The following is a 24786-nucleotide window of genomic DNA, read 5'->3' as shown; positions in this document are numbered from 1 at the left end:
TGTAGGAGTATGCTACAAGAAATTAAAAATAAGTATGTATTTATTGTGTCAGGATTGTAGGAGTAGGAGAACCTTTGCTGCATATAGTATAGGCTAGAGCACTTATAATGCATCACGGAGTTAGCTTAGTAGAATCTGGTAGTGGACTTAAAATGTGAAAGGTTATGGGGGTGGAGGAGAGAGAATAATACAATACTACCTAATTAAAACTGTCACTTTGAACGTTTTTTTTTCTGTCCTGATGTTCCAGATGCAGTTCTACAACCCAGGTTCTACTGCATCCTATCTCTAGAAGCTTCTGAAGATGATCTGAACCGTCTAGATAGCATGGTATTGGGATTTCTGTTTTAAAGACCTTTCTGTAAGCCTTCAGAAAGCCACGTTGTTTTGACAAGAGCCAGGGAAAACAGACAAGAAGGAAAGACTTGATGAAGCAGAAAGAGCAGAAATTTTTCACTAAGTGGAGAGTAGTGGCTGGATAAGACAATACGGCATTCCTTTTTGCGCCTAATTGCGTGTCAGAGAAGTCAGTATGCAAAGGCTGTGAAGATGTGTTGGACTGCTTGTAGTAATGCTTGTGATTCAAATATGTGTGCTGTGACAAGAGGGCCCTGTCACGGCCACGCTTGTTTTTCTGTGCTGCTGAAACATCTTAAACTAAGACACATGGCATTGGAGTTGCTTCCTCATCATTTTGCTCCATGTTCTTTCTGGGTTTTGTTTCCTCACTAAATTTACTGTCATCAAGATTGTGGGCTTGCTTCATCCATGCTTCCTCATAACCAGTTCAGTGGTACTCCAACTGGGGAGAGAAAAAACAGACAGAACTAACTTCCTGAAGTTTTATTTTGCATACTTTTGGTCTGTGGGTATTCTGAATACTTTAGAGAAGAGCTTGGCTGTATATAAATGCAGAGCTGTGCAATTTGCAAAGCAAAGATCCTGACTTGTCATCTCTTGCAGGTTTGTGAGGTCCTTTTCTCTAGGACTACGAAGTATGATGAGCTTTACACAGCCCTGACTTCATTACTTGCAGCTGGATCACAGTTTGATACACTTAGGAGAAAAGAGAACAAAAATGTCACTGCACTGGTAAGGCAGTGTTGCTGTAATGTTGTCTGTGTTGAGGAATAACAAGTTTTCAAACTTTGTATTTTCAAGCAAAGTACTTAAAAGTATTTTGGGCAGTGGTTGGAGTAACGGGGAACTTAAAAATCCCACAGCTATTAGTAGTGTTTATGGTGGCGGTACATCTCATGAGTTTTTAATCCATCACGTGTTTTAGACTTGCTGTATGTCCCTGGTAGTTCCAGGAGGTCTGGCTAGAACATGACCAAGAAGAAAATAATTGTGTGCTCTTTCCTTTTTCTTTTCTAACTCCTCTTCGTTGCTTAACGTGTTGTATAATATGACAGAAACTCAGTCTAGTATGCGTTCGTCTGATTTGGCCCATGTACAGGAGTCGAGAGTTTCTGATAAGATAATTTCACTAGCTGTAATAATTGAAACTTTGTTTACTAATTTGTCCAACTGTACTTTTGTTTAGGAAGCCTGTGCACTTCAATACTACTTCCTGATATTATGGCGGATACTAGGGATTTTGCCTCCGTCCAAAACCTACATGAATCAGTTGGCTATGAACACACCAGAGATGAGTGAATGTGATATTTTACACACATTGCGCTGGTCTTCCCGGCTGCGAATCCCATCTTATGTCACATGGATTAAGGTAAAGCCTCATATTTATAGGGGTGTTTTGTAATGTTGTTGAGAGTAAGAATGTCAGTCTCTTGTTCTTCCATGCTGACTGCACGTGGGACTTGTTATGTGGGCATGATGGTGAAAATTGGGAACTTGTGTCCGTGTTTTCTAAAGTGTTCTAGCCTGTTAATTGTCAGAGTGGTTAATGGTAGAGCACTTTTGAAGTGTGACAGGGCTTCTTTTGGCATCTATAGGATCACCTTACCAAGCAGGGCATGAAAGCTGACCATGCTGCTTCTCTCATTGAATTGGCCTCCAGCAAGTGCAGCTCAGTGAAGTACGATGTAGAAATAACAGAAGAATACTTTGCTCGACAGGTAAGGGGGGGTGAATGCAATTGCACATGCAGAGCTTCTCTTTTCATGGAATGATTTGCACTTATTGTTCCATCCCTTTGTATTTTAAGATATCTTCTTTCTGTGGTGTTGATTGCACAACTATTCTCCAACTGCACGAAGTTCCCAGTTTACAATCCATTTACACCCTTGATGCTGCAATTTCCAAGATTCAGGTTTCTTTAGATGAGCACTTTTCTAAGCTAGCTGCAGAAACTGATCCGCAGAAGTCTTCAGAGATAACCAAGAACCTCCTGCCTGCTACTCTACAGCTTATTGACACGTATGCTACGTTTACCAGGTACAGTCCTTTCAGATTGCTAGGAGGAATACAATTTTCTTCTGTGCGTAGGACTTTCTTTGCATTTTGTTTGTTGTTTTCTTAGACATAGGTGCCTTTTTTTTTGTAGTCCAGTATAATTACTCTAACTTGCATCCTCTAGAGTGTCTGTTGTTTTAAAAGAAGAATAAAAAGTAGCTTCTCAAGCCATGTATGTGAAGTTGTTGTTTCTAAGTAGCATCCTTGTCTGATATTTCAAGGCTTTTTGCAAGCTTGCAAAATCAGCTTTTCATCCAAAGATGAAACCTATTCTCACCACTCTCTCGGATAGTGCTACTTAAGGTTATTTCACTGAGATAATATTGAGACTGTCAGACCATCACAGAAGGGGTTTAATTCTTACATTAAGAGTCTGAAGTCTTCTAAACTCTCGTTAGAGCCCATGTAGAAGAAAGCAAAAGTAAATCAGCTTTTTCTTTTGAGTGGGTGTTTTTCCTGGTAAGTAGCTTAGAGGAGATAAAAACCCAGAACTCCCTTAGTGGTATAACAGAAAGTATAGGGCAGAACTTCAGAACTTTGCTTGCTTATCTGTCGCTGTATTGACACCCTTGGTTCTGAAATGGAGAGCTGTTTCCTGAAATAAATCCTTTCCACCCTGAACGCAGATCTTACTTGCTACGGAGTCTCTCCGAAGAGGGCTCCACTGAGAACAAACCCTCTGAAGAGAAGCTACGAGGTTATGCTGCTGTCCTGGCCATTGGATCCAGCCGTTGCAAGTCTAATACCCTAGGTGAGGGTGCTGGATAGTTCAGATTTCCTTCTCTGTATAGGTGAAGCTTTCTACAATGCTGCCAACGTTTCATTTCAAAGCTCTGTGCTGGCTAATGTGTTCGCAGTCGCTTTGTTCAAATAGTGCGCTATCCAGGCAGCAGCAGACTAGGAAGTCTTTCCCTTTTAGTATCCTAACAACTGAAAAAGTTGGGCAAACCTTGAAAGTAACTATCTTGTGGACTTATCTGGAGTATTGAAATGCTTTTATAACCATAATATATTATAGCTCTGGTGGCATGGCGTAGTAAAGAGAATTATGAAATGTTGGTATGTTGGAAGGCTGCTGCGAATTAATATTTTTGCCGTGTTTTCTGTTTTAATTAAGTGAAAGAAGCTGTGAAGGCTCTTGCAAACTTCTAGGGATGATTCTGACTTGTAGAAAAGCATGGAACTAGCCTTTAACAGAATTACAGCTCAGGGTTTTTTTAGCAGAATTTAGCTACAGTTGTGTCTTAATAATTCAGTTTTAAAGAGTGTTATAGAAGCATTGCAGTTGTCTATAGGACCCGTGAAATTACTCAGTGACTTATGATTATGTATTAATTGCAGGTCCAACACTTGTTCAGAACTTGCCATCAGCTGTGCAGACTTTATGTGAATCGTGGAACAACATTCATACCAATGAGTTTCCAAACATTGGCTCGTGGGTGAGTCCAGCCTCGTGGATTGACCTGGGTGTGATCTTAACTCCATAACTTGCTGGCAAGGGGCAGGCAGTATGTCTTTCTGTTAAAGGTAAAGGGCTCTGATTTGTGCGCCTGTGTGTGTCTCAATCCGTAGCGCAACGCCTTTGCGAATGACACGATCCCCTCCGAAAGCTACATCAGTGCGGTTCAGGCCGCCCACCTTGGTACTCTCTGCAGCCAAAGTCTACCTCTTGCAGCTTCCTTAAAGCACACCCTGCTCTCCCTGGTCAGACTCACTGGGGATCTCATTGTGTAAGTGACAGGGTTTATATCGCTTTTTTGCTCTATATGTCTGCTCTTCTGAGTGTCCGTCTTCACCAGGCTGTTCGGGCGGAACACTTGGTGAACTGGCGCTGTATGTTGAAGTAAGGCTTTAACAGAGCTTTTGGTTTACAGTTCTAAATAGTAAATGAATGAAAGATAGCCTTTCTGTCTTGATCTGGCATCTCTAAAAGACAAACTCTGAGAGAGAGACCTGTAGTCCTTTTTGTTGAATAGGGACTTGAAGAAATTGGGATCTGAACTGAGACAATATGGATCTAATTAACTCACTTGTGTTTTGTTACTCACTTGTGTGACATTTTCAAAGCATAATAAAAGTGAAATGGAAGAAATTTTTTTTCCAGGGACTTACTCTAAGATATTCTGAAACAAAAAAATAGTTATTGACGCTGCAGACAAGTCCAAAAGCTGTACTATGCCACAGCAGGACTGTCTGGTAGGAAAATGTTGTAACTGTATATGCAACAATGACACATGTAGAGTTTTCCAGATGAGGACTGTTTTTTCTGAGGGGAAAATTGCTGTGCCAGTGTATTTATTCCAGCTTTCTAAAAAGGGTTTTATCACTGATTTCCATCCAGACTTGTGCCTTACTTGTGTCACTTAGGAGTTATCTGGTAAGAATGTTCTCTGATACATCATGCAGAGAATTAACTTGTTGGCTTTTCTTTTCAAGCTGGTCGGATGACTTGAACCCACCACAGGTGATTCATTCCCTATTGCCCCTCCTTTTGGAGACCAGCACAGAGAGTGTGGCAGAAATAAGCAGCAACTCCCTAGAAAGGATCCTGGGCCCTGCAGAATCAGATGAATTCCTGGCACGTGTTTATGAGAAATTGATCACAGGATGTTATAACATCCTGGCCCATCACTCTGATCCGAACAGGTAACGGGGCTGTGTGGCTTGCAGTTCTCCTCCAAGAAAGCTGTATACAAAGAATTACTACAGTATGTTCAAACATCAGTGTCAAGATGTGCTGTTCAAAACCAGCACGACAGAAAAGCAAAAAATCGGCTTATTTTTATCTGTGGAAGGGTTCTAGATCTGTGGACTAAAAAGATGAGATTTTTTTTTTATTCTTGTTAGAATTTTCAGCGCTGCTGTTAAGGCAGCGTGGATTTTCATCATCTCTTGTAACTCTGAATGGAGCATGGATGTATCTGGATAGTTTTTTTTATTTCGGCAAATAGAAAATTATGTAAATACAAGCACAAAATCAAAGCTGAAGATGCCGACCTAACTCGCTTTATATTCCTTTGTCTCTCTTCTTGCTGTTTCTAAGGATGGTTAATCCCTGCTTTATCATAGCAAACTAGCCAGATTTGTGCTTCCCACCCCTGACTCACTGAGTGTATGGAGGGAATAAGCTTGATGTGCAGATGTGGATTCTACCCATCTGAAACATAAAACCATTAGGCATGATGATGTTGCATCTTTTTAATACTGATCCCCTCTGGATGGAAGGTATTCAGAGGGAGATCTACTGTGCCTTCTGGTAGAGAATGTAAATGTAATTGGATTTTACTTGCAGAGTGTGTTGTGGAGTGGGGATGAGAGCAGGAGAGAATGGGAAGGAGTAACACTAAAAGAGACTTGAAGTGTAAAAAGAGCAGCCATTTATAGGAATTTATAATGTGAGGAGTCTGAAAGGTCTAGATTATTATAGGTTCCTGTGTAACTTGCCTTACAGCATCATGTGCCACTTTTTTCTGAACACCTGGTGGATTTGTTGTTTATGTATGATTGTTCATCAACTGTTTTTCTCCTGTCTCTTGGAAGGAGAGCTGCTTTCAGTTAGTAGACAGTTTATTAGAATTAGCAAAACTGGTCACTTCTCAGCTCTTAGGATTAAGTAGTTTAAATTGCTCTTCTGTATTCTTAATATGCATCTTTTGATCCTTAGTGGCCTGGATGAGTCCATCTTGGAAGAATGTTTGCAGCATCTGGAGAAACAACTGGAGAGCAGCCAGGCCCGAAAAGCCATGGAGGAATTCTTTTCAGAAAGGTGAAGTCATCCTGGAAGTTGTAGCCTAGGAACTTTATTTCTCTTCCTTTTTCTCTTAGCTTGCCACTGTCAATACCTATGTGACTTTAATGCCTTTGCACAGGAAAATACGGAACTGTGTAAAGAGAAGATGCCCTTCAAGCAGTGCAGGGGAGTGTGAAAAGACTTTCTGTGTGGGAGAGGACCTAGGTCTTTGTCACTCCAAGTAAAATATTCACCGAGCCCTCACAGTGATCATCAGTGGGGAATCCTGCAAGATGATTGTTTTATCAAAGGCATTATAAGGATATTTTTGAGAGATGCTGGTCTGTAGGGCTGTTAGATCAAGTACAGATCAAGCTGCAAAATCCCAAGTTCTCTCAGTGCTTCCTTGGGGCTATAGGTTGATGTTTTTAAGGGTGGAGGTGGGGTGTTGGCCTGACTTAGAATTATGAAGGCAAATTGTGATGGAAACGGCATAGCACAAAAACAAATGTTCTGAAGAGATATGAGGGTGAACTGGAGGAAAGGTTTTGTGTGTTGGAAATCCAGCCTTTGTCTGGTTTTTCTCTCTACTTGTTTAACAGTTCAAAAGCAGTCTAGTGGCTGTTCTGTGTTAACATGGAAGGGAAAAATAGGCAAGAAAACATAGAATTTTGGTTTGGAAACCAGTACAAGCCTGTTTGTGACTTGATACGTGGAGAATACTGATATGCTCTTCAGGAGCTCGTGAGATCTACAAGGTTTAGTCTAAGCTAAGGGCTGTTTGTTTGAAAGCAATTGCTGTGGCCTGGATGCCGAGTGATGCTAATACAAACTATTGCCAGTCTTAAGTGTGAGGGCAGGTACAAGTGCAGGTGGAAAAAAGGGATGGGTCATCTTTTACAAAGCTGACAATTCCTCCTCTCCATATAGTGGAGAATTGGTCCAGATCATGATGGCGACAGCCAATGAAAACCTCTCAGCGAAGTTCTGCAACAGGGTGCTAAAATTCTTCACCAAGCTCTTCCAGCTGAGTAAGTAATTGTTGAATCTCTTCTGTCCTGCCTTTGTCCCCTTCATACTGTTCTTGTATTAGACTATGATATGAAGATACTTGAAAGAACAGCTGTAAGAGGAAGTGGAATGACAGCTTCACGCTTTTAATGGAAAGCCATCTTCAAACATGTTTGTTGTAGCATCTGTCACTCACTAGTAACTTTCTCCTCCAGCTGAGAAGAGTCCCAACCCCAGCCTGTTGCGACTTTGTGGCTCTTTGGCTCAGCTGGCTTGTGTGGAACCTGTACGTCTCCAGGCCTGGTTAACCAGGATGACCATGTCCCCACCCAAAGACTCGGACCAGCTGGACGTTGTGCAAGAGAACAGGCAGCTGCTGCAACTCTTGACAACTTACATTGTTCGGGAAAACAGGTAAAGCACAACCTTTGTAGTTTCTTTTGTGTGCTGTTCATTTCTGTTGTTCTCTAGATGTGCAGATTGCTTGCGAGTTGCTGGTGGTTTCTTGTTGTCAGTTTTCAAATGAAGTGATGGGGGGTGTGGCAGTTTGCCCTGAAGGCATTGCTGTGACAGTGCTCTTGCGGTGTGGGGCTTAGTGGTATTTCACTGGGTGACGTACCTGTCTGAAACTTTCTCCTTTTTGATTAGCCAAGTCGGAGAAGGAGTCTGCACTGTTCTACTGAGTACTCTAATACCAATGGCAACAGAAATGTTGGCCAATGGTGATGGCACAGGCTTTCCTGAACTGATGGTCGTGATGGCAACTTTGGCTAGTGCAGGACAAGGTGCAGGACACCTCCAGCTTCATGGTGCTGCTGTTGATTGGCTAGGCAGATGGTAAGAGAGAACTGTGTACTGCTGTTTGTTCGTTTGCATCACTTAGACTGATTATTTTTTTTAAAAAAAAAAAAAAATTCCTGGTAATCTGGGGACAGATGTTCATGTTAACTGAAACGTTTCTTAGGGTTGTTTTTTTTCAGAATGTAAAGTGTCTTAGAGAGGCTGATCTCTGTCCGCCCATTAAGAATTACCCTGTGTTTTCTTTGCCTTTTCCATACATGATGGTTTAATTACTGCATTTATACATTTCTTGTGGTTAATCCAAAGCAAACTGAATGCTTCAGGCTATTTGTCAGAACTGATTATATACCTCCCAGACTGTAATGATCTTCTCCACTGGTTTGTGTTACAGCAAGAAATACCTGTCTCAGAAGAATGTGGTAGAAAAAATGAATGCAAATGTCATGCAAGGGAAGGTAAGACATGTGACGTGCTTAACTTGCAGGAATGAATCTCAGGCCTCAGCTGTATCAGCTGTCCTGTTTTGGTTTCATAGTGGGAGTTTTAAAGCAATTTGGTTGGGGGACCGTTCTGCTTTCTTGCCTTACAGCAGCTATTGTGGGATCTAAATATTGTCTCTCATTTTCATTCATGTCTACTTTATAGCATGTGACTATCTTGGAGTGCACATGCCATATTGTCTCTTACCTGGCCGATGTGACTAATGCACTGAGCCAGACCAGTGGCCAAGGACCAAGTCATCTTTCTGTTGATGGAGAGGAACGGGCGATTGAGGTGGATTCAGACTGGGTGGAAGAGTTGGCAGTGGAAGAGGAGGACTCTCAAGCTGAAGATTCGGTAGGCAATAGTTAATGCTGCAAATGAGATGATTTATTTTGCAGCTTTCAAATCAGAATTACTCAGGTTATAAATCAAGATTTCTATTGTTGTTGTTTATTCCTAATGTGGGACTGAGTGAGGAACCCTAGCTGTCAGATCTGGAAGAGAATTCTGTCGTTAATGCATGCTTTAAAATTTGTCTCCCCAATATATATTTTTTCTTACTGTTTTTCTTACATTCACTCTTTTGTGTTGCTTTAAAATGTTACCATCTCCTCTTTCCATGTGGTTTGATACCAACTGCTGCCTTTTAGTGAAGTGATCCTAAAACTTGCTATTCTTAAAATGTGCATTTGTTGTCTGAGGAGTGTATTCTGTACCCTGTGCCTTTGCTGTAGCTGCAGTTGTGACACCTTTCCAAAATAACTTTCTTCTTGATAGGATGAAGATTCTCTTTGTAATAAACTCTGTACCTTCACGATCACACAGAAGGAATTCATGAATCAGCATTGGTAAGAATCTCAAATTTGTGTTTGCAATTTCAGCCTGATATTTCTGGCCACTGAGAGGGAAACAAATGCAGCTGTGGGCCTTACTGAGGCATTGTATTTTATAACTCCTCTGGCTTATTTTGTGCAGGTATCACTGTCACACTTGCAAGATGGTTGATGGGGTTGGTGTTTGCACAGTTTGTGCTAAAGTTTGTCACAAGGATCATGAGATTTCTTATGCCAAATACGGATCATTCTTCTGTGACTGTGGAGCCAAGGAAGATGGCAGTTGCCTGGTAAAGTGTCTTTAAATCAACTTACAAGCTGTGGTTTCTTCAGTTTTTAAAGTCTTTTGCAGAGGTTTCTGTTCTGCAATAAGTTACCTTTTGATACGAGTGTGTAAGAGTACAAAGACTTGAAGGCCTTGGCTTTATGATGACTCCTCTTAATTTACAGCTTGCCTGGCAATTTACCTTTTTTTGCACCAAATAAGTGCATTTTCAAATCTTTGTCCTAGTGACTACTTGGATTCCAGTTAGCCCGACAGAATTTGCAAGTTATTTTAAGCTACGCAGCATTCAGATACCACCTTCTCCCATGTTTTCCACTAGCAGCAAGCAAAGCAACTTTATCTTAGATATGAACATTTTTCTAATACTTGGGTGGAGAGTGGCACGTAGGATACTGTTGTGTTATTTCTTTAAGATTGCAATCTAAGAGAATTGCACTCTGTTTCTTAAAAATTACATTAATCTTGCTGCTGTTACAACCTGTATTCATTTTATCAGTGGTAAAATTGAGTCTGGTTTGGGCTTTTAGCATTACGGTATCATTCCCAGGCTTTGGTGAAGAGAACTCCCAGCAGTGGTATGAGTTCTACCATGAAAGAATCCGCCTTCCAGAGTGAGCCCAGAGTGCCCGAGAGTGTCATTCGACATGCAAGCACCTCTCCTGCAGAGAAAGCAAAGGTCACCATCAGTGAGGGGAAGGGTCCTGATGAAGAAAAACCCAAGAAGAGCAGCCTGTGTAGAAATGTTGAGGGCTGTCGAGAGGAATTGCAGTCCCAGGTATGATTATCAGCTAGCTGTTAAAAGAAGATGGTTTAAGATGAGGATGAGGGTCAAACAGTGTTGGTTATCTGCCAAGTTGCTTGATTTTTGTGCTGCTCTTTCTGATAAGAGGGATCATAAAAGTGGTGTCCAGCTTTAAAAAGCAGTTGACATGCAGCTTTTATGAAGACTGCCAGCAAGAGCATCTTGTGCTTCACTTGCCTTATTTATTTCTTGCAGGCCAACTTCTCCTTTGCACCTTTGGTGCTGGAGATGCTGAATTTCCTGATGGATGCCATTCAGATAAACTTCCAGCAAGCTTCGGCCATGGGGAGCAGCAGTCGTGCACAGCAAGCTCTCAATGAGCTACATACTTTGGACAAGTCAGTAGAAATGACAGATCAGTTGATGGTATGATACTAAAGGAGCGATTAGATGATGGGACAGGTGGGATCACTTTTAAACAGAAAAATTTCAGTGATAGGCTTTTGTATGCTTTTCATAATGACACAGGTCCCGACTCTGGGCTCTCAAGAAGGTGCTTTTGAGAACGTCCGCATGAACTACAGCGGTGACCAGGGCCAGACGATCCGGCAGCTGATCAGTGCTCATGTGCTGAGGCGGGTGGCAATGTGTGTGCTGTCGTCCCCGCACGGCCGTCGGCAGCACCTGGCTGTGAGTCATGAAAAGGGCAAGGTGAGTTCTCTAACTCTTTAGAGAATTCTGGATTGTAAAGGAAAACGAAACTGGCCTTAGAGCACTGAAAAACAAGCAGGATACGATTTGTTCTGCCTGTCCTGAGATCTGGATCATCTGTAAAGTATTGTGTAGCTTAGAAATACCTCTCATTCCTTAGAGAAAAGAAATCTTGCAGCAGAAACAGTGAAAACTGTGGCCACACAGTCATAGAGCTGAAATTGAAATGCCTTTTTCCCCTCGGTTGTAAACATGGGTAACTTGAGTTCCTTTTGTTCTGCAGATTACAGTCCTTCAGCTCTCAGCATTGCTGAAACAAGCAGACTCCAGCAAAAGAAAATTGACCCTTACTCGCCTTGCTTCTGCACCCGTTCCATTTACTGTGCTGAGCCTAACTGGAAATCCCTGCAAGGAGGACTACCTAGCTGTGTGTGGCCTGAAAGTAAGTGCCCTTTTCCAGGCAGCTAGAAACATCAGCTCAAAACCAGGTGTCTGTCTGTCCTCTGAGGAGCTAGCGCAGAGCTGGCTCCAAAGGTCTGTCACTAATTTTAGTTGATGAATCACTTTCCTACTAGATATATGAAGTAAAAGGAGCAGGACCTATATGAATAATATAATAAATGAGACAGTGTCTCAAAATAGTACTACTTATTGTATTTAGGCCAAATTTATGACAGGAGTGAAGGTTTAGTCATGTGAAACTTGGTGTGTTAGAACTACTCCGTAACAAGTGCTTTGTAGCAAGGACGGTTTTTTTGTATTCTCCCCAATTTAGGTTCAGCTTTCCCAGTGCCGAATTCACAGATCTGATATTTAGCTAAGAAACAGCTGGACTCTGTGGTTTGGGTTTGTTTTCTTTACAAATTTCCACGTCATTCACCTTACCTGCAGGAATTTTAGATTCTTCCTCTCTGAATTATTATTGGCACTAAGAGGAATGCTAGCTTTTAACTCTGTTCTTGGCTTGAAATATTTATAAATGCTTTGTTCTAATATTTGACCAATTTTTTTCATTACTGCAGGACTGCCACGTGTTAACATTCAGCAGCTCGGGATCAGTCTCTGATCATTTGGTACTTCATCCCCAACTAGCCACTGGAAATTTCATCATTAAAGCTGTGTGGCTGCCAGGCTCTCAAACAGAGCTTGCTATTGTGACTGCCGACTTTGTGAAGGTACGTTTGGTCATCAGCTGTTGATGAGAGGTCTTCTTTCAGACATTAGAGTCTGGATCTTGGCAGAGTTGCATGTGGAAGAATGTGATCATATTCTTGGTTAGAAATTAATTGGAAATACAAAATTGTGGTGTTTGGCTACTGTTGTCGTAAGAAGAAGCAAAACCCAAAGAACCCAAAAAGCAAAAAAATGAACTGTAACATCTAAATCTCAACCTATTGTCTCAACTCTTGTCCATTTGCACTGGTTTGTATCATGGAAGTTATTTCCTTGATTCTTCCCACAGATTTACGATCTCTCTGTCGATGCCTTGAGTCCAACTTTCTATTTCCTTCTGCCAAGTTCCAAAATCAGGGATGTCACTTTCCTTTTCAACGAAGAGGGGAAGAACATCATAGTGATCATGTCCTCGGCTGGGTACATCTATACGCAGCTCATGGAAGAGGCGAGCAGTGCCCAGCATGGACCGTTCTATGTCACCAACGTGCTTGAAGTCAATCATGAGGACCTAAAGGTACTGGTGTCTTGCCTTTCTTGTAGCATGGGCTGCAGTGGCTTTCTCTCTCTTGCTTGTGCCTTATATTTGAACACAGAAGTTTCCTTTTTTTTTCTTTTTTTTTTTTTTTCCGCCCCCTTTCCTTTTAAGCCCCCTGATCTAGATCAATGAGCTTGCCATTCCTCTAAAGAGAGAAACATCCTTGCAGTGAAAAGGGGTGGGGGTAAAAATTAAACCCCTTGATCCTTTCATCTAGAAAATGGAGCATGTTTTCCGTGGCTGGCTCTGAAGTTATGCCCAGCAGGATTTCTCAGCAGGGAGGTGGCTGCAGAGCAGTGCTGTTCTTGGAGCGAGGTACTCCAAAGGTGCAGTAACCACAATGGATAAAGTTCCTGACCATTGCTGGGGCTGTAGAGGTGGAGTGAGCCTTTGTTGCTGGTCAACAGCAGCTCTGTAGTCTTGGGGGGCGGCTTTTAAAAGCTGTCCCCCTTTCATTCAGTCTTTTTACTCCAGCCTGCTCCAAAATGGGGGAAGAGATGAGAAGCAGGCCCTCAGGAAAGCTCTTTTATGAGCTGGGAACTTGGGGAGCGCTGCATGTGAGATTGCCATACAACATTCAAGCACACAGATGTGGTAGCTGAGGGCTACCTACAGCCTTTGGCTATGCAGTATCCCCTTCAAAAGCCTTTGAAGTATCTGATGGATGAGTTCACCAAGGAGTTCAGCTTAGAAAATTGTCATTTAGGGCTGTGTTCTCTCACTGGTGGCGAGGGGGCAGGGAGAGGCTTTTGGAATAATTCCATCATTTAAAAGCCTGACAAAGTGTTTTGGAGGATGTGTGCTTATCTTAAATGTTGTCGTTTCTCCCTGATCCTGCAGGACAGTAATGGCCAGGTCGCAGGAGGCGGTGTGTCAGTGTATTACTCCCACGTGCTACAGATGTTGTTCTTCAGTTACTGTCAAGGCAAATCTTTTGCAGCCACCATCAGCCGGGCCAATCTGGAAGTGCAGCGGCTATTCCCAATTAACATAAAGAGGTGAGGCGCATGTGGAAGACTCCCCTGAAGTTTTCATTTCTGTTTATCATTAATAAATATTACTAATTGTTCTTAACATCCCAGCTCTGAATGGCCAAAGCTTGTGGCGAAGATCCCCTTTTTGACTGATGATTTCTTGCTACTTTTTGTGGTGCTTCTGCCCTAATTGCAGAACGATTTGAAACCAAAGCTGCCTGTTTTGGCAGTGGGACGTGTATGCATTTTTTTTCTTCCTACTAGGATTTCACAGTGGAAAGGTGGCTTCAGAGCAGTCTTGCTGCACAGTGCAGAGCTGCTGGTGGTGCAGCAGCTGGAACCGATGGGATTACCCACCCTTGCGGAGGCTGCAGAGCAAGGAAGCCTTTTGTTTCTTTTCGGCAACAGTACTGCAGTGGACCTTGTGTGTTGTGCATGTTAAGGCTTATTTTCAGACTTCCTTGAGGGAAACCAATCTCTTATGCTATGAATGTGGCAAGAAAGAAGTGTTCTGTCATTTGTCCTGAGGAGGAAAGCTGGGTATTTGGGCCACAGGCTCTTCCCTAGCCTGACAGAAAGCCTCTGTCGTGAGTAGGCTCTGTAGCAGGGTCAGGTTCCAAGAGCTCCCTAGCCCTGGTCGAGTTTGGCTTAGTCTTTTTGCAGATTTATAGTATTTTTTTTCCAGTGAGCAGTGTCACATACATTCTCCTGCATTGGCCTTTGCTTAGTGCTGCTGGTGTGTGGAAACACGGACCTGTGCATCTGTTCACATAAAAAGATAGCCGAAAGCCATTTTAAAATTGCTTCCTTGGGTTTGGGCATAAAGTGTTACCAGGGCAGAGATCAGGACTGTGGGGTTGGGAGGCTTGTGCTTTCTCCCCACTCAAGTGATTGTTTCAGGTTTCTCACCTGTGAACTGGACGCTGATGTTCCTGGCTGTTCATTAATGCAGTGCTTTGAATTCCTGCTGAGGATGAAGCTTTGACCTGAGTGGTGAATTTTGTGTGGTTTCGCTTGTGTTGCTTCTTAAATGAATGTTATTCTGCCCTTCATCTCTTGCAGTTCAAACGGTGGGAGTAAGACTTCACCAGCACTGTGTCAGTGGTCTGAGGTGATGAACCACCCTGGCTTGGTGTGCTGTGTTCAGCAAACCACAGGTGTCCCACTGGTGATGATGGTGAAGCCGGACACCTTTCTCATCCAGGAGATTAAAACCTTGCCAGCCAAAGCAAAGGTGAGTCATAGTTCCCTGTATTTCTGGCCCTTAAAATGTGGTTTCTCGTTGTTCCATCAACAAGATCGCTAGTCTTCACAGTTTTTCTAATGCAGCGAGTTCCTTTCTTCAAGCAGCAGTTGCCGAGTCCTTTCCTTGACTTGTATTGCTTGCCTTTGCAGATTCAGGACATGGTGGCCATCCGTCACACGGCCTGCAATGAGCAGCAGAGGACCACTATGATCCTCCTGTGCGAAGACGGCAGCCTGAGGATCTACATGGCCAATGTAGAGAATACCTCCTACTGGCTCCAGCCCTCTCTCCAGCCTAGCAGCGTCATCAGCATCATGAAACCAGTTCGCAAGCGCAAGGCAGCTGCTATTAGTAAGGGGCTTCTCATACTTACCTGGTGCAAGGTAGCGGTGGCGAATATAGATGCAAAGATTGATTGGCATCATGTAGATAATTAAGATGTTCATTTCTGACAATTGCCAGTTAATCTCAAGGCTAAGTACTGGCTAAGTTTGGGTAAAATGTTTCCGTAGATGTATGTAAAAATACATAGCTATCTGGCTCGCACAGGCATTTCCAGAGGAGGCAAGTGTATTCTGCAGCTTTTTTACCACAGCTTTGCCTGTTTATAATGTATTTTGTTAAAAACATCTGTCTTCCCTTTTAGCAACTCGTGCATCCAGCCAAGTGAACTTCCCTATTGACTTCTTTGAACACAACCAGCAACTCACAGATGTGGAGTTTGGAGGAAATGACCTGCTGCAGGTTTACAACGCTCAGCAGATAAAGCACCGACTCAATTCCACTGGCATGTATGTGGCCAACACAAAGGTAAATGGGGCAGCGTGGGGCTTCTCTGGGGCGCCTGGGTGACATTATTGTTCAGATTGATTGCATGCCTTTTCCTAGTCTGCTTTGTTCAAATGACCCTGTACAAATCCCGTGATACTGTTAAGTAAACAGTGGAGGCACCTGTGTACAGACTTGAGCATCTTAACTTGGGAGTGATTTTTTTGAGCTCACCTTTCTGAGCTGTGATTTGTCTCCTCCAGCCTGGGGGTTTCACCATCGAAGTGACAAACAATAACAACACGATGGTGATGACAGGCATGCGGATCCAGATTGGCACACAAGCGATAGAGCGAGCGCCCTCGTACTTGGAGATCTTTGGCCGCACCATGCAGCTCAACATGACCAGGGCTCGCTGGTTTGACTTCCCTTTCACTCGTGAGGAAGCCTTGCAGGCTGACAAGAAACTAACCATTTTCAGTAAGTTTTTATTAATTGTTCACTTTGGCTACCTGTTGGTTTTGCTTGGCGGGGTTGAAACTGTTGTGCTTCACCCCATGGTAAGAAGGGTTTCCACAACCTGTTCATTTGACCTGACTACAGGAATAGTTTGAGGGGCAGATCCTGAACATTTAGTAACTATTTATGGCTCTGTTTCTTGCTGCAGTGGATGAATGTGCAATAGCTCAGCTCAGTAATTTTGTGTTGAGGTAATAGAGAAGGAAAATGGCTTTGAAAAGATGAACCTGTCAGAGGGGCTGTATATTAATGATGCAGTGGAATCGCTATCCTGACCTTAGGAGGCTGTGCTTGTTTGTATTCAAAAGAAGCTGTTCTGTTTTTAAGAAATTCCTTTAATCACTGCAGTTGGCGCTTCTGTGGATCCTGCTGGAGTCACTATGATGGATTCCATAAAAATTTATGGCAAAACCAAAGAGCAGTTTGGATGGCCTGATGAGCCCCCAGAGGATTTCCCGTCTGCTTCAGTGAGCAACGTTTGTCCCCCAAACCTGAATCAAGGGAATGGCACTGGAGACACAGAGTCGGCTACCCCTGCTGCTGCCAGTGGGACTGTCCTGGAGAGGTATTTCTGCAGTCTTTCTTTTATTTCTCCTTGCAAATGGGTGGTTGCTGTAGAGGGGACATTGGTATGCTTGTGTACCTTTCTTAACCGGGAGAACTTAAGGGGATTTAGTGAGTTTTTTCTAAAACAATAACTGAAAAGTCAATAATTATCTTCTAAGGGAGGGCTTTGTGCTCACTCTTGATTTATCTGCTGGAGTAAATGGATAGATCTGTGTGCGTGCTTCACGTTGCTAAGTTCATTTGTTATAGCAGTCTTAAAGAGCTAAAAGAGATTTCTGCTGCCTTGGTGCATTTTCTCATTTCAAGCTAGCCCTTTTTCATTCTCTAGAGCTCACAAAGGTAAGGCCCCTGAAGTTCAGTTCAGTTTTGAAGAGGGCTTCGTGCGTGATGCTGCTTTAGGCTAGTGGTTCCCACTAACTTACCTTGTAGCCTGTATGTCTCAGGTTTAACTGCTGTGGTGGAGAAAGTGTTGGGGTTTTCCTCCACATAGCCCTACGGAGAGCCAGAGCACAAGGGTGAGCTGGGCATCTATTTAGCAGAAGAAAGAAAACTTTTTTTTTTTTTTTTTTTTTTTTAATATCCACCCTGTGTTCTCTTTCTGAGCTCAGACAGTGTGTATCGTAAGGGTTGTAGAAAGCCTGGCAAGCTAGCAAGGATAGGAGGGACACATATCAAAGAGGAAGTAGCACTGCTGAAAAATGAGCATTTTAAGGGATACGCTGCTTGATTGTGAGTAAATGGTGGTGAATTCTATCTTACTGAAGTTCTCAGGTAAAGGTTCAGGGCCTGAAGTAGCAGTTATCTCCAGCTGAAGGACCTGTTTGGCCATGTTTTAATATTTTGTCCAATAGTTGATGGGATTTTTTCCTATGCTTATTTTCTCTTTTTGTCCCTCCTCTGCTGTGACATGTCCACAAGATGTCCCTCTCTCCACTGACATGCTTTCTGCTTTTCCAAAGCAGAGGGATTATATTCTAAAAACTCAGAAAGAAAAAGATTGCTCTTGATTTTCACTTAACGTGTTAGAGAATGCAGCATGGTTACCTTATAAAGGGCCTCTTGAGTAGGAACAGCTAACGGCAGGCAAGAGGCGTATTTCCTATCAGAAAAGTTCGGTGTCTGCACTTCAGATTTAACCTTCAGTGGTGCTTTAAGCAGTGTGCTTGGCTTCTCTGTGCTAGGTGGCCTGGATCTCCTTTGTTTTGCTATTCGACAAGTGTCTGCTGCCCAGATAGAAAGACCCGTGCTTAGACTTACTGTATATAGCGCTCTCCTGGCTTCCCGATTTCCCCATTTAATTTGCCTTTTGCTTAGAATGTGTTCTAGGGAGTTTTTCTGTGAGCTTTACACATTATTATTTTTTTTTTTTTCCTTTTTCTTTGCTCCCCCAAAGTTCTGAAACTGAGTCCCTAACCACCCTGGACCGGTTAGTATGCCATCCTTTTCTCTGCACGAATGAGTGTGTGTCAGAGAGACAGAGCACATGATGTGGCTTTTGTTGACTGTTTTTTTTTGTTTTCCAAGTGACATTTGCTTCTTTACATTCTGGTCATTGCATGGCAGATGGTTTAGCGAAATGTAAAGATGAGGGGGTTTGCAGATTTTTGCTGTATACGGCATAACTGTTGCTTGTTTGACAGACTTCTCTTTTCGCTTTGTTTCCTCCTCGCGTCTTTTTATCCCACTTATGCCCCTGCTAGCTTTATGGAGGGTGGCTGTGGGTAGGGGAATGTCATGTTATTTATCACCGCCAGACCAGACAATTGTTGTTTCTTCTACCTCGTATCCAATGCTGTGCTGTTATTTCTCCCCCTAATGCTATCTCTTCCCTCCTTCCTGTATCCTTGCACTGCTCCTTCTCGTGTGTCAGGTGGCGTTTCAGGTAGTTCTACTGCAAGGCATGAAGTGGTGCTGCAAGGGAGATTTCAACACTTTGCTGCAAGTTGTAAATAAGGTTTTCCCTTGGGGCAAGTGTTTTACTGTGAAAAAGTTTGGAGCTCAGCATCTCTCACTTGGGTCATACCCAGTGCTCCAAGTTAATTTTCCTCTGGAATATTTTGCGCTGAAAACTCCGAATTGGAAAGAGCAACCTGTGTGAAAATAGGAAGCGGGTAGAATCTTGCTCCCTTAGAAAAGTCGGTTACGCTTTTTCCCATGTGTCATACCAACCCTTGATCTGCAGTCATATGTACGTCTGTGGGCCATGGTGAATTGGTACTGTCAAGACAATCCAAGTTATCCCTGCTGCAGGCTGCGTAAGGAAATGTTTTATCCTCTTTGGTAGAGAAAAGCCCCTGTCTTTCAGCTGTGGATTATTAAAGCAGTCCTAAGTTTGTCTGTGAGCGTGAGCCAGGTTTAACTCTGGTCTGTAACACAATGAAATGATATGCATGGTGCCTGTGGCAGGTTTTATCATGCTTTGATTTTGTACTTGGCATTCGTTAGCTGTCTCTGAGCTACTCATGACTGTAGCCCGCATAAAGCAAAGTGCTAAGGAGAGAGAAGGGTTGCTGTACTCAAGCCTGCTTTCCTTTCTCCCTTCAGGCTAGTAGTGAGTTCTTTAGAAGCGCTGGAAAGCTGCTTTGCTGTAGGACCAGTCAACGAGAAGGCAAGTAACTTTCTGAATACATTCTTGAGCTTTCCGAGATGGGGGAGGAGGGGCAAGATCAGCAGCACCTCCTGCAGCCCTGGGGGCCTGATACAGAAGAGAGCAGCATCCGTTTTGCTGGGAGCACTGATCTGAAAGTTGACTTAGCGAAAAGCATTTGAAACTAGTTTAGAATGACAATTGGCATTTGCATTTATTGCTAGTGGGATTTTTGTGCTGTAGAGTGACCTCGTTTACAGAAAACAGCAGGGTAGAAGCCCATAAATCTCAAAAGGACTTTTCTTATGTAGACATGTGAAATGTTCCTTAAATGTCAAATAATAAATTGAGGAAGCTATCAAAACGGTATTGAAGGAAGGCAGAAACTTGTATGCACAGTGCAAGGAGGGGAGGGAGCTGCAGGTACGCTGAGAAATCAGACCATGCATCACCTTAATGGTAAATGTACTGAAGAATGTTTTTTGTCTGTTCTTGGGAGCAGGAGAAGAATAAGGTGGCAGCTCAGGAACTGGCTACTATGCTGCTGTCCATGCCAGCTCCTTCCAGCGTCCAGCAGCAAACCAAGAGCCTCTTGGCTAGCTTGCACACCAGCCGCTCAGCATACCATAACCACAAGGTAACATGGTGCAAGGATTTCAGTGTCTCCTGTAACCTGACAGTTTATGGTTGAGGTGCAGCACACCCCTAGAAAGCCCTTCCTCCATGGCAGCGCTAAACCTGCTGGCTGATTTTTCCTTTATCTCCTGCTGCCTGCCTCAATGGCTTTTGTGTTTCGGCAGAACTTCACTACTTAAAATGCTTTTTGAAGATTTTGGTGGGAAATAATGTCAGTTAATATAGAGAAATCTGGATCTTGAAACACATGAAGTTTGTTTGGAAACTGCATCCATAGCTCTGGCTTCATTTCCACAGGCATCTAGCTTCAGGTGCTAGGAAAATACCGGGGTAGGTCGTGGTTAGACTGTGTGCTAACATAACTGCGGTAAATGCACAGATGCCTGCAGATAGCCTTTGCTAACCACTGGAATGATTATGTCTATGCACTGGTCTTTCCATATGCATTTGAGCCTGAGGGGAAGCAAATGTGAAAATCAATTCTCGAGCCAGATTCCTTTTGTTACAGGGTGACTCTTTACTATTAGTTGTCCTTCCTAGATGACATTGGCTGAGAGTCAAAGCAGCGAGTGCTGGATTTCCCCAGGATCTGTCCTGCAGTTATGCTTCTGTTGCTTTGTTGTGCTGCTCTCTGTTGTTTTCCTCTGCCGATGTTATCTTTCACTTTACAGGATCAAGCGTTGCTAAGTAAAGCCATTCAGTATTTGAGTTCCTCAATCAAAGAAGGAAAGGACCTTGATCCTGAAGTATTTCAGAGGCTGGTCATCACTGCTCGATCCATTGCTATTATGAGACCCAACAATCTGGTCCACTATACAGAATCAAAGCTGCCACAGCTGGAAACAGGTAGTCTGTAATGTTCTTCAGCTTTCTGTTGTGGTAACTGAAGATGTCTTGGTATCTGATTTGGTGTAACAGGAACCGTATTTGATGTGTTAGGCGTGTGATAGCCCTTGTAATGAGGACATCAGAGCCTCTAACAAAAGCCATTTCAAATAAACTTGGTGTTATCCTGCTTGTTAATGCTTTCCCCTGCACATATCTGACACCTGTTTTTTGATCTGTACAGAGAGTGAAGAAGGGCAAGAGGCCCAGAAACACACTGAAGGAGATGGCTGCACGTTTATTACCCAGCTAGTTAACCACTTCTGGAAGCTACATGCATCGAAGCCCAAAAACGCGTTCCTTGCCCCTGCCTGCCTGCCAGGTGTGCTAGCTCTTTTGCTATTGTCAAGCTTGTTTATTTTGAAGGATCCTATATTGTAAACAGAGAAAATTACTTGTTCCAGACTAAGCTTGAGACACTAATGATGCCTTGCGTGCTTTCTAAGGTGTATCTACAAATTCTGCTCTAATGCTTTTGTTAAAGTATGTGTATTTTGCTAGTAAAAAGGGCCTGATGATTGATTTATTCACGTTTGGCTTCGTAGATGGTGCTGGAGGATATTCAGTGGTGCTGGTATATGGGGTGCGCAGTATTCCATTAGACAGACAAGGCTGGTGTGTAAATTCATTTTAGATTGAAATTTCAATATGTTTGTGGTGCTAACATTGTGCCTTGAAGCCTACGAACAAAAGACGCTTCCTGCAGTGTGTCTCTCTATGTGCTGACATGGAAAGATAGTTGATTACGGTCCTATTTTTACTCCTCCTTAGGTCTCACTCACGTTGAAGCCACTGTCAATGCTTTGGTGGATATTATCCACGGATACTGCACATGCGAACTGGATTGTATCCATACAGCATCCAAGATCTACATGCAGATGTTACTTTGTCCGGTGTGTAATCTTGCTCTGCTCTGCTTCAGCCTATAACGCAGCACCAGGGGAGGTTTAGATTGAATATTAGAAAAAATTTCTTTACCAAAAAGGTTGTCAAGCGCTGGAACAGGCTGTCAGGGAGGTGGTGGAGTCGCCATCCCTAGGGGTGTTTAGAAGACGTGTAGATGTGGGCTTAGGGACGTGGTTTAGTGGTGGGCTTGGTGGTGCTGGGTTAACAGTTGAACTCTGTCTTAAAGGTCTTTTCCAACCTAAATGATTCTATGATTCTATAATATGAAGGGAATTAAGTACAGGTAGAATGATAATATGTAGTACGGATACAAAACAGAGGTAGGCAGCCAAAATCATACAGCCAGAAAGTAAATGAAGGAGGAATTTCTCTCTCCTTGTGGTTTAGTAAACGTTTGTCACATGCTGTGTGTGGAATGGTGAGTACTGCTTCATGGCTGCTGGGGGAAATGGAGTTTAGATGTTTAGGCAGTGACTTATGTCAGCCACGACCAACAGAGTCGTAAGTGTACTTCAAGCTATCTTTCCAAATACCGTGAATAAGCACTGAAAGGTTAAGAAGTTTAATGGTTACGTATTAACTCTTTAGGATCCTGCAGTGAGCTTTTCTTGCAAACAAGCTTTGATCAGAGTGCTGAGACCAAGGAACAAGCGGAGACATGTCACCTTGCCATCATCCCCTCGGAGCAATACTCCTATGGGTATGCTAGATGCATTCGTCTTTGCCTTTAAATGAGCATGACCTACTTTATTTGTCAGAAAAGACAAGAAAATAAAGTAGCCTTATAAATTGGGACTAAAAAGGACTAAAGCCAGTCTTTCTCCTCTCTTCTGCTCGCTCTTGCCCCCTGAAACCTTTTTTTCCCTCGTCTTTTCCTTTTTTAAAAAAAAATAGTCACCTCTTCTTTGATCTGATTATTTTATCTAGGGGGTAGTAATCCAACCTGTCTTAGTATTTCCACAGATATTTTCAAGTCCTTATAAATCAGTCATAAAGATGTGTGCAGATCGAAATTAGGCTATCCAGTCTTCATCCAAGAGACACTTTTTGAGCATTGATGTGAATTGTAGTTGTCATGGAATCTATTCATGAGGGGGGATAGCTTAAGTGTTTTTTTCCCAGCCTTAATTGCTTAGTTCCTGGTGATGTGAGGAAGGAGTGCATCTGTGAATTAATCCTTTGTCACTCAGGAGATAAGGATGATGATGATGACGATGATGCAGAAGACAAGCTGCAGAGTTCTGGGATAGCAAATGGTGAGCATATCCGACAAGAAAGCCAAGAGCAAAGCGAAGTTGATCATGGGGACTTTGAGATGGTGGTAAGTCCAGAGTGCTTCTCTTTGGAGCCTTTTAATTATGTTAGGTACTTGAGTTTAATTTAGTTACAATGAATCAGTTTGTGTGCTCCATTAGCTAGAGATGGTTTGGTGAAAACTCTAAACTGTGTTTCCTTTCTGTAGTCTGAATCTATGGTTCTGGAGACTTCTGAAAATGTGAATAATGGGAACCCTTCTCCCCTGGAGGCTCTTCTGGCTGGAGCAGAGGGATTCCCTCCTATGCTGGATATTCCTCCAGATGCAGATGATGAAACGATGGTGGAATTGGCTATTGCCCTGAGCCTGCAACAAGATCAGCAAGGTAAGATGTAGGCATTATTGGCAGTCGGAAAGGTAAACAGAAAATGAGGAAACTGGGAGGGAAACAAAACAGAAGCTGTTGTGACATCAAAGCAAAGCAAAGATAATAGAACTGCAAAATGTACAGGGAAGGCTGGAGTTAACATTATTCTCTCATAGAAGGATACTCGTAACTTGTTTTCTTCTTGCAGGGAGCAGCAGTAGTGCACTTGGACTTCAGAGCTTAGGACTGTCTGGCCAAGCACCCAGCTCTTCTTCTCTTGATGCTGGAACGCTCTCAGATACAACAGCATCAGGTAACTGTTCACTGCGAGGAATCAAGCTTTTTTGATTTTGACCTAAATAATGACTTAAAATCTGTTTGTGAGTAAGGTTTTGAAGAACCGATTATTACTATTTGCTTCATGTATTTTCGATAGCATTGTTATGGCCTCTTTCTGCTTTGATGGGCTTTCATTGTAGGCTTCTGAGGAAGTTATTTCCTCTCCTTAAGATAAACCATATACTGTATTTATTTTGCATTTATAAACAACCAGACATTTGTTTTTCAAGTAACTTGCATGATTGTCTGTTTGATGAGAAGGTTTCCTTCTCAGGGTGTCTCCCCTCCACTGCTTTTTAGCACGCTTAAATGTATCAATGGACACTTCCAAGTTCCCTCTTGATTTGTTGTTGAAAATGGACACAAAACCCAAAGACAAATATTTGTAGCTTTTCTTTCGTAGCATGTGCGTCTTTTGAAGTTATATCAAGGCAGTGTTTTTACTTGTAACAGCTCTCTTTATTCTCTTAGCTCCAGCGTCTGATGATGAAGGCAGCACAGCTGCAACAGATGGCTCAACTCTTCGGACTTCACCTGCAGACCATGGTGGCAGTGTAGGCTCCGAGAGCGGCGGCAGCGCAGTGGACTCTGTGGCTGGTGAGCACAGCGGTAAGTCTTGTACACCGGTGTCTGTACATCTGTGTTCTATGTCACAGGGCTTTACCAGAGTGAGAGGGGGTGGGTAATCCCAGGCAAAGATAAAATCTCTGCTCAAATGGATGATGCCATGCATCATTTTATGGTTACTGCCAAAGTGGCATACAGACTGAATATTTGCTAATTTTTTGTAGTTCTCCAGAAGTGTGGAATCTGACGTAGCTTTTGCTGTCCTGTAATAACAGAATACAGGAGCCTAGAGCGAGACTGCAAGAATTCACTGTATTGCTGGATAAGTTTGGATGGGGTCAGATTAATTTCTCTCTTTGTTTGGTTTTTTTTTTGGTTGGTTTTTTTTTGATTGGGACTCATACCTAGCTAAAATAATCACAGACTTACATAAAAAAATTACGTCTG

General features: G+C 42.8%; 1 protein-coding gene across 5 annotated transcripts in view; it reads left to right on the top strand.

Moving 5' to 3' along the window:
• The window catches only part of UBR4 (ubiquitin protein ligase E3 component n-recognin 4), a 79261-nt gene that overhangs the window by 14842 nt on the left and 39633 nt on the right, over positions 1-24786 (top strand). The window contains exons 21-60 of one of the 5 annotated variants that reach the window (XM_037380589.1): positions 251-330; positions 964-1092; positions 1547-1729; positions 1956-2078; positions 2168-2397; positions 3042-3166; positions 3757-3854; positions 3988-4145; positions 4852-5061; positions 6080-6181; positions 7076-7176; positions 7372-7570; positions 7805-7993; positions 8349-8412; positions 8603-8794; positions 9218-9288; positions 9416-9563; positions 10107-10334; positions 10557-10727; positions 10830-11012; positions 11296-11454; positions 12035-12187; positions 12475-12702; positions 13564-13721; positions 14760-14931; positions 15093-15294; positions 15590-15753; positions 15975-16191; positions 16579-16795; positions 18191-18223; positions 19342-19405; positions 19887-20021; positions 20692-20866; positions 21090-21227; positions 21677-21798; positions 22400-22511; positions 23002-23132; positions 23274-23451; positions 23642-23746; positions 24226-24381. In XM_037380589.1, the coding sequence (XP_037236486.1) occupies positions 251-330; positions 964-1092; positions 1547-1729; positions 1956-2078; positions 2168-2397; positions 3042-3166; positions 3757-3854; positions 3988-4145; positions 4852-5061; positions 6080-6181; positions 7076-7176; positions 7372-7570; positions 7805-7993; positions 8349-8412; positions 8603-8794; positions 9218-9288; positions 9416-9563; positions 10107-10334; positions 10557-10727; positions 10830-11012; positions 11296-11454; positions 12035-12187; positions 12475-12702; positions 13564-13721; positions 14760-14931; positions 15093-15294; positions 15590-15753; positions 15975-16191; positions 16579-16795; positions 18191-18223; positions 19342-19405; positions 19887-20021; positions 20692-20866; positions 21090-21227; positions 21677-21798; positions 22400-22511; positions 23002-23132; positions 23274-23451; positions 23642-23746; positions 24226-24381 (6003 nt within the window). The remainder of the gene's footprint in view (positions 1-250; positions 331-963; positions 1093-1546; positions 1730-1955; positions 2079-2167; positions 2398-3041; positions 3167-3756; positions 3855-3987; positions 4146-4851; positions 5062-6079; positions 6182-7075; positions 7177-7371; positions 7571-7804; positions 7994-8348; positions 8413-8602; positions 8795-9217; positions 9289-9415; positions 9564-10106; positions 10335-10556; positions 10728-10829; positions 11013-11295; positions 11455-12034; positions 12188-12474; positions 12703-13563; positions 13722-14759; positions 14932-15092; positions 15295-15589; positions 15754-15974; positions 16192-16578; positions 16796-18190; positions 18224-19341; positions 19406-19886; positions 20022-20691; positions 20867-21089; positions 21228-21676; positions 21799-22399; positions 22512-23001; positions 23133-23273; positions 23452-23641; positions 23747-24225; positions 24382-24786) is intronic. The other 4 variants (XM_037380591.1, XM_037380590.1, XM_037380593.1 and 1 more) reach the window with 4 other exon arrangements.

This window comes from Falco rusticolus, chromosome 3 (assembly GCF_015220075.1).
Source record: "Falco rusticolus isolate bFalRus1 chromosome 3, bFalRus1.pri, whole genome shotgun sequence".
Classification (NCBI taxonomy): Eukaryota; Metazoa; Chordata; class Aves; order Falconiformes; family Falconidae; genus Falco; species Falco rusticolus.
Note: the sequence above shows the minus strand (reverse complement) of the source record. Positions and strands in the feature narration are given on the sequence as shown.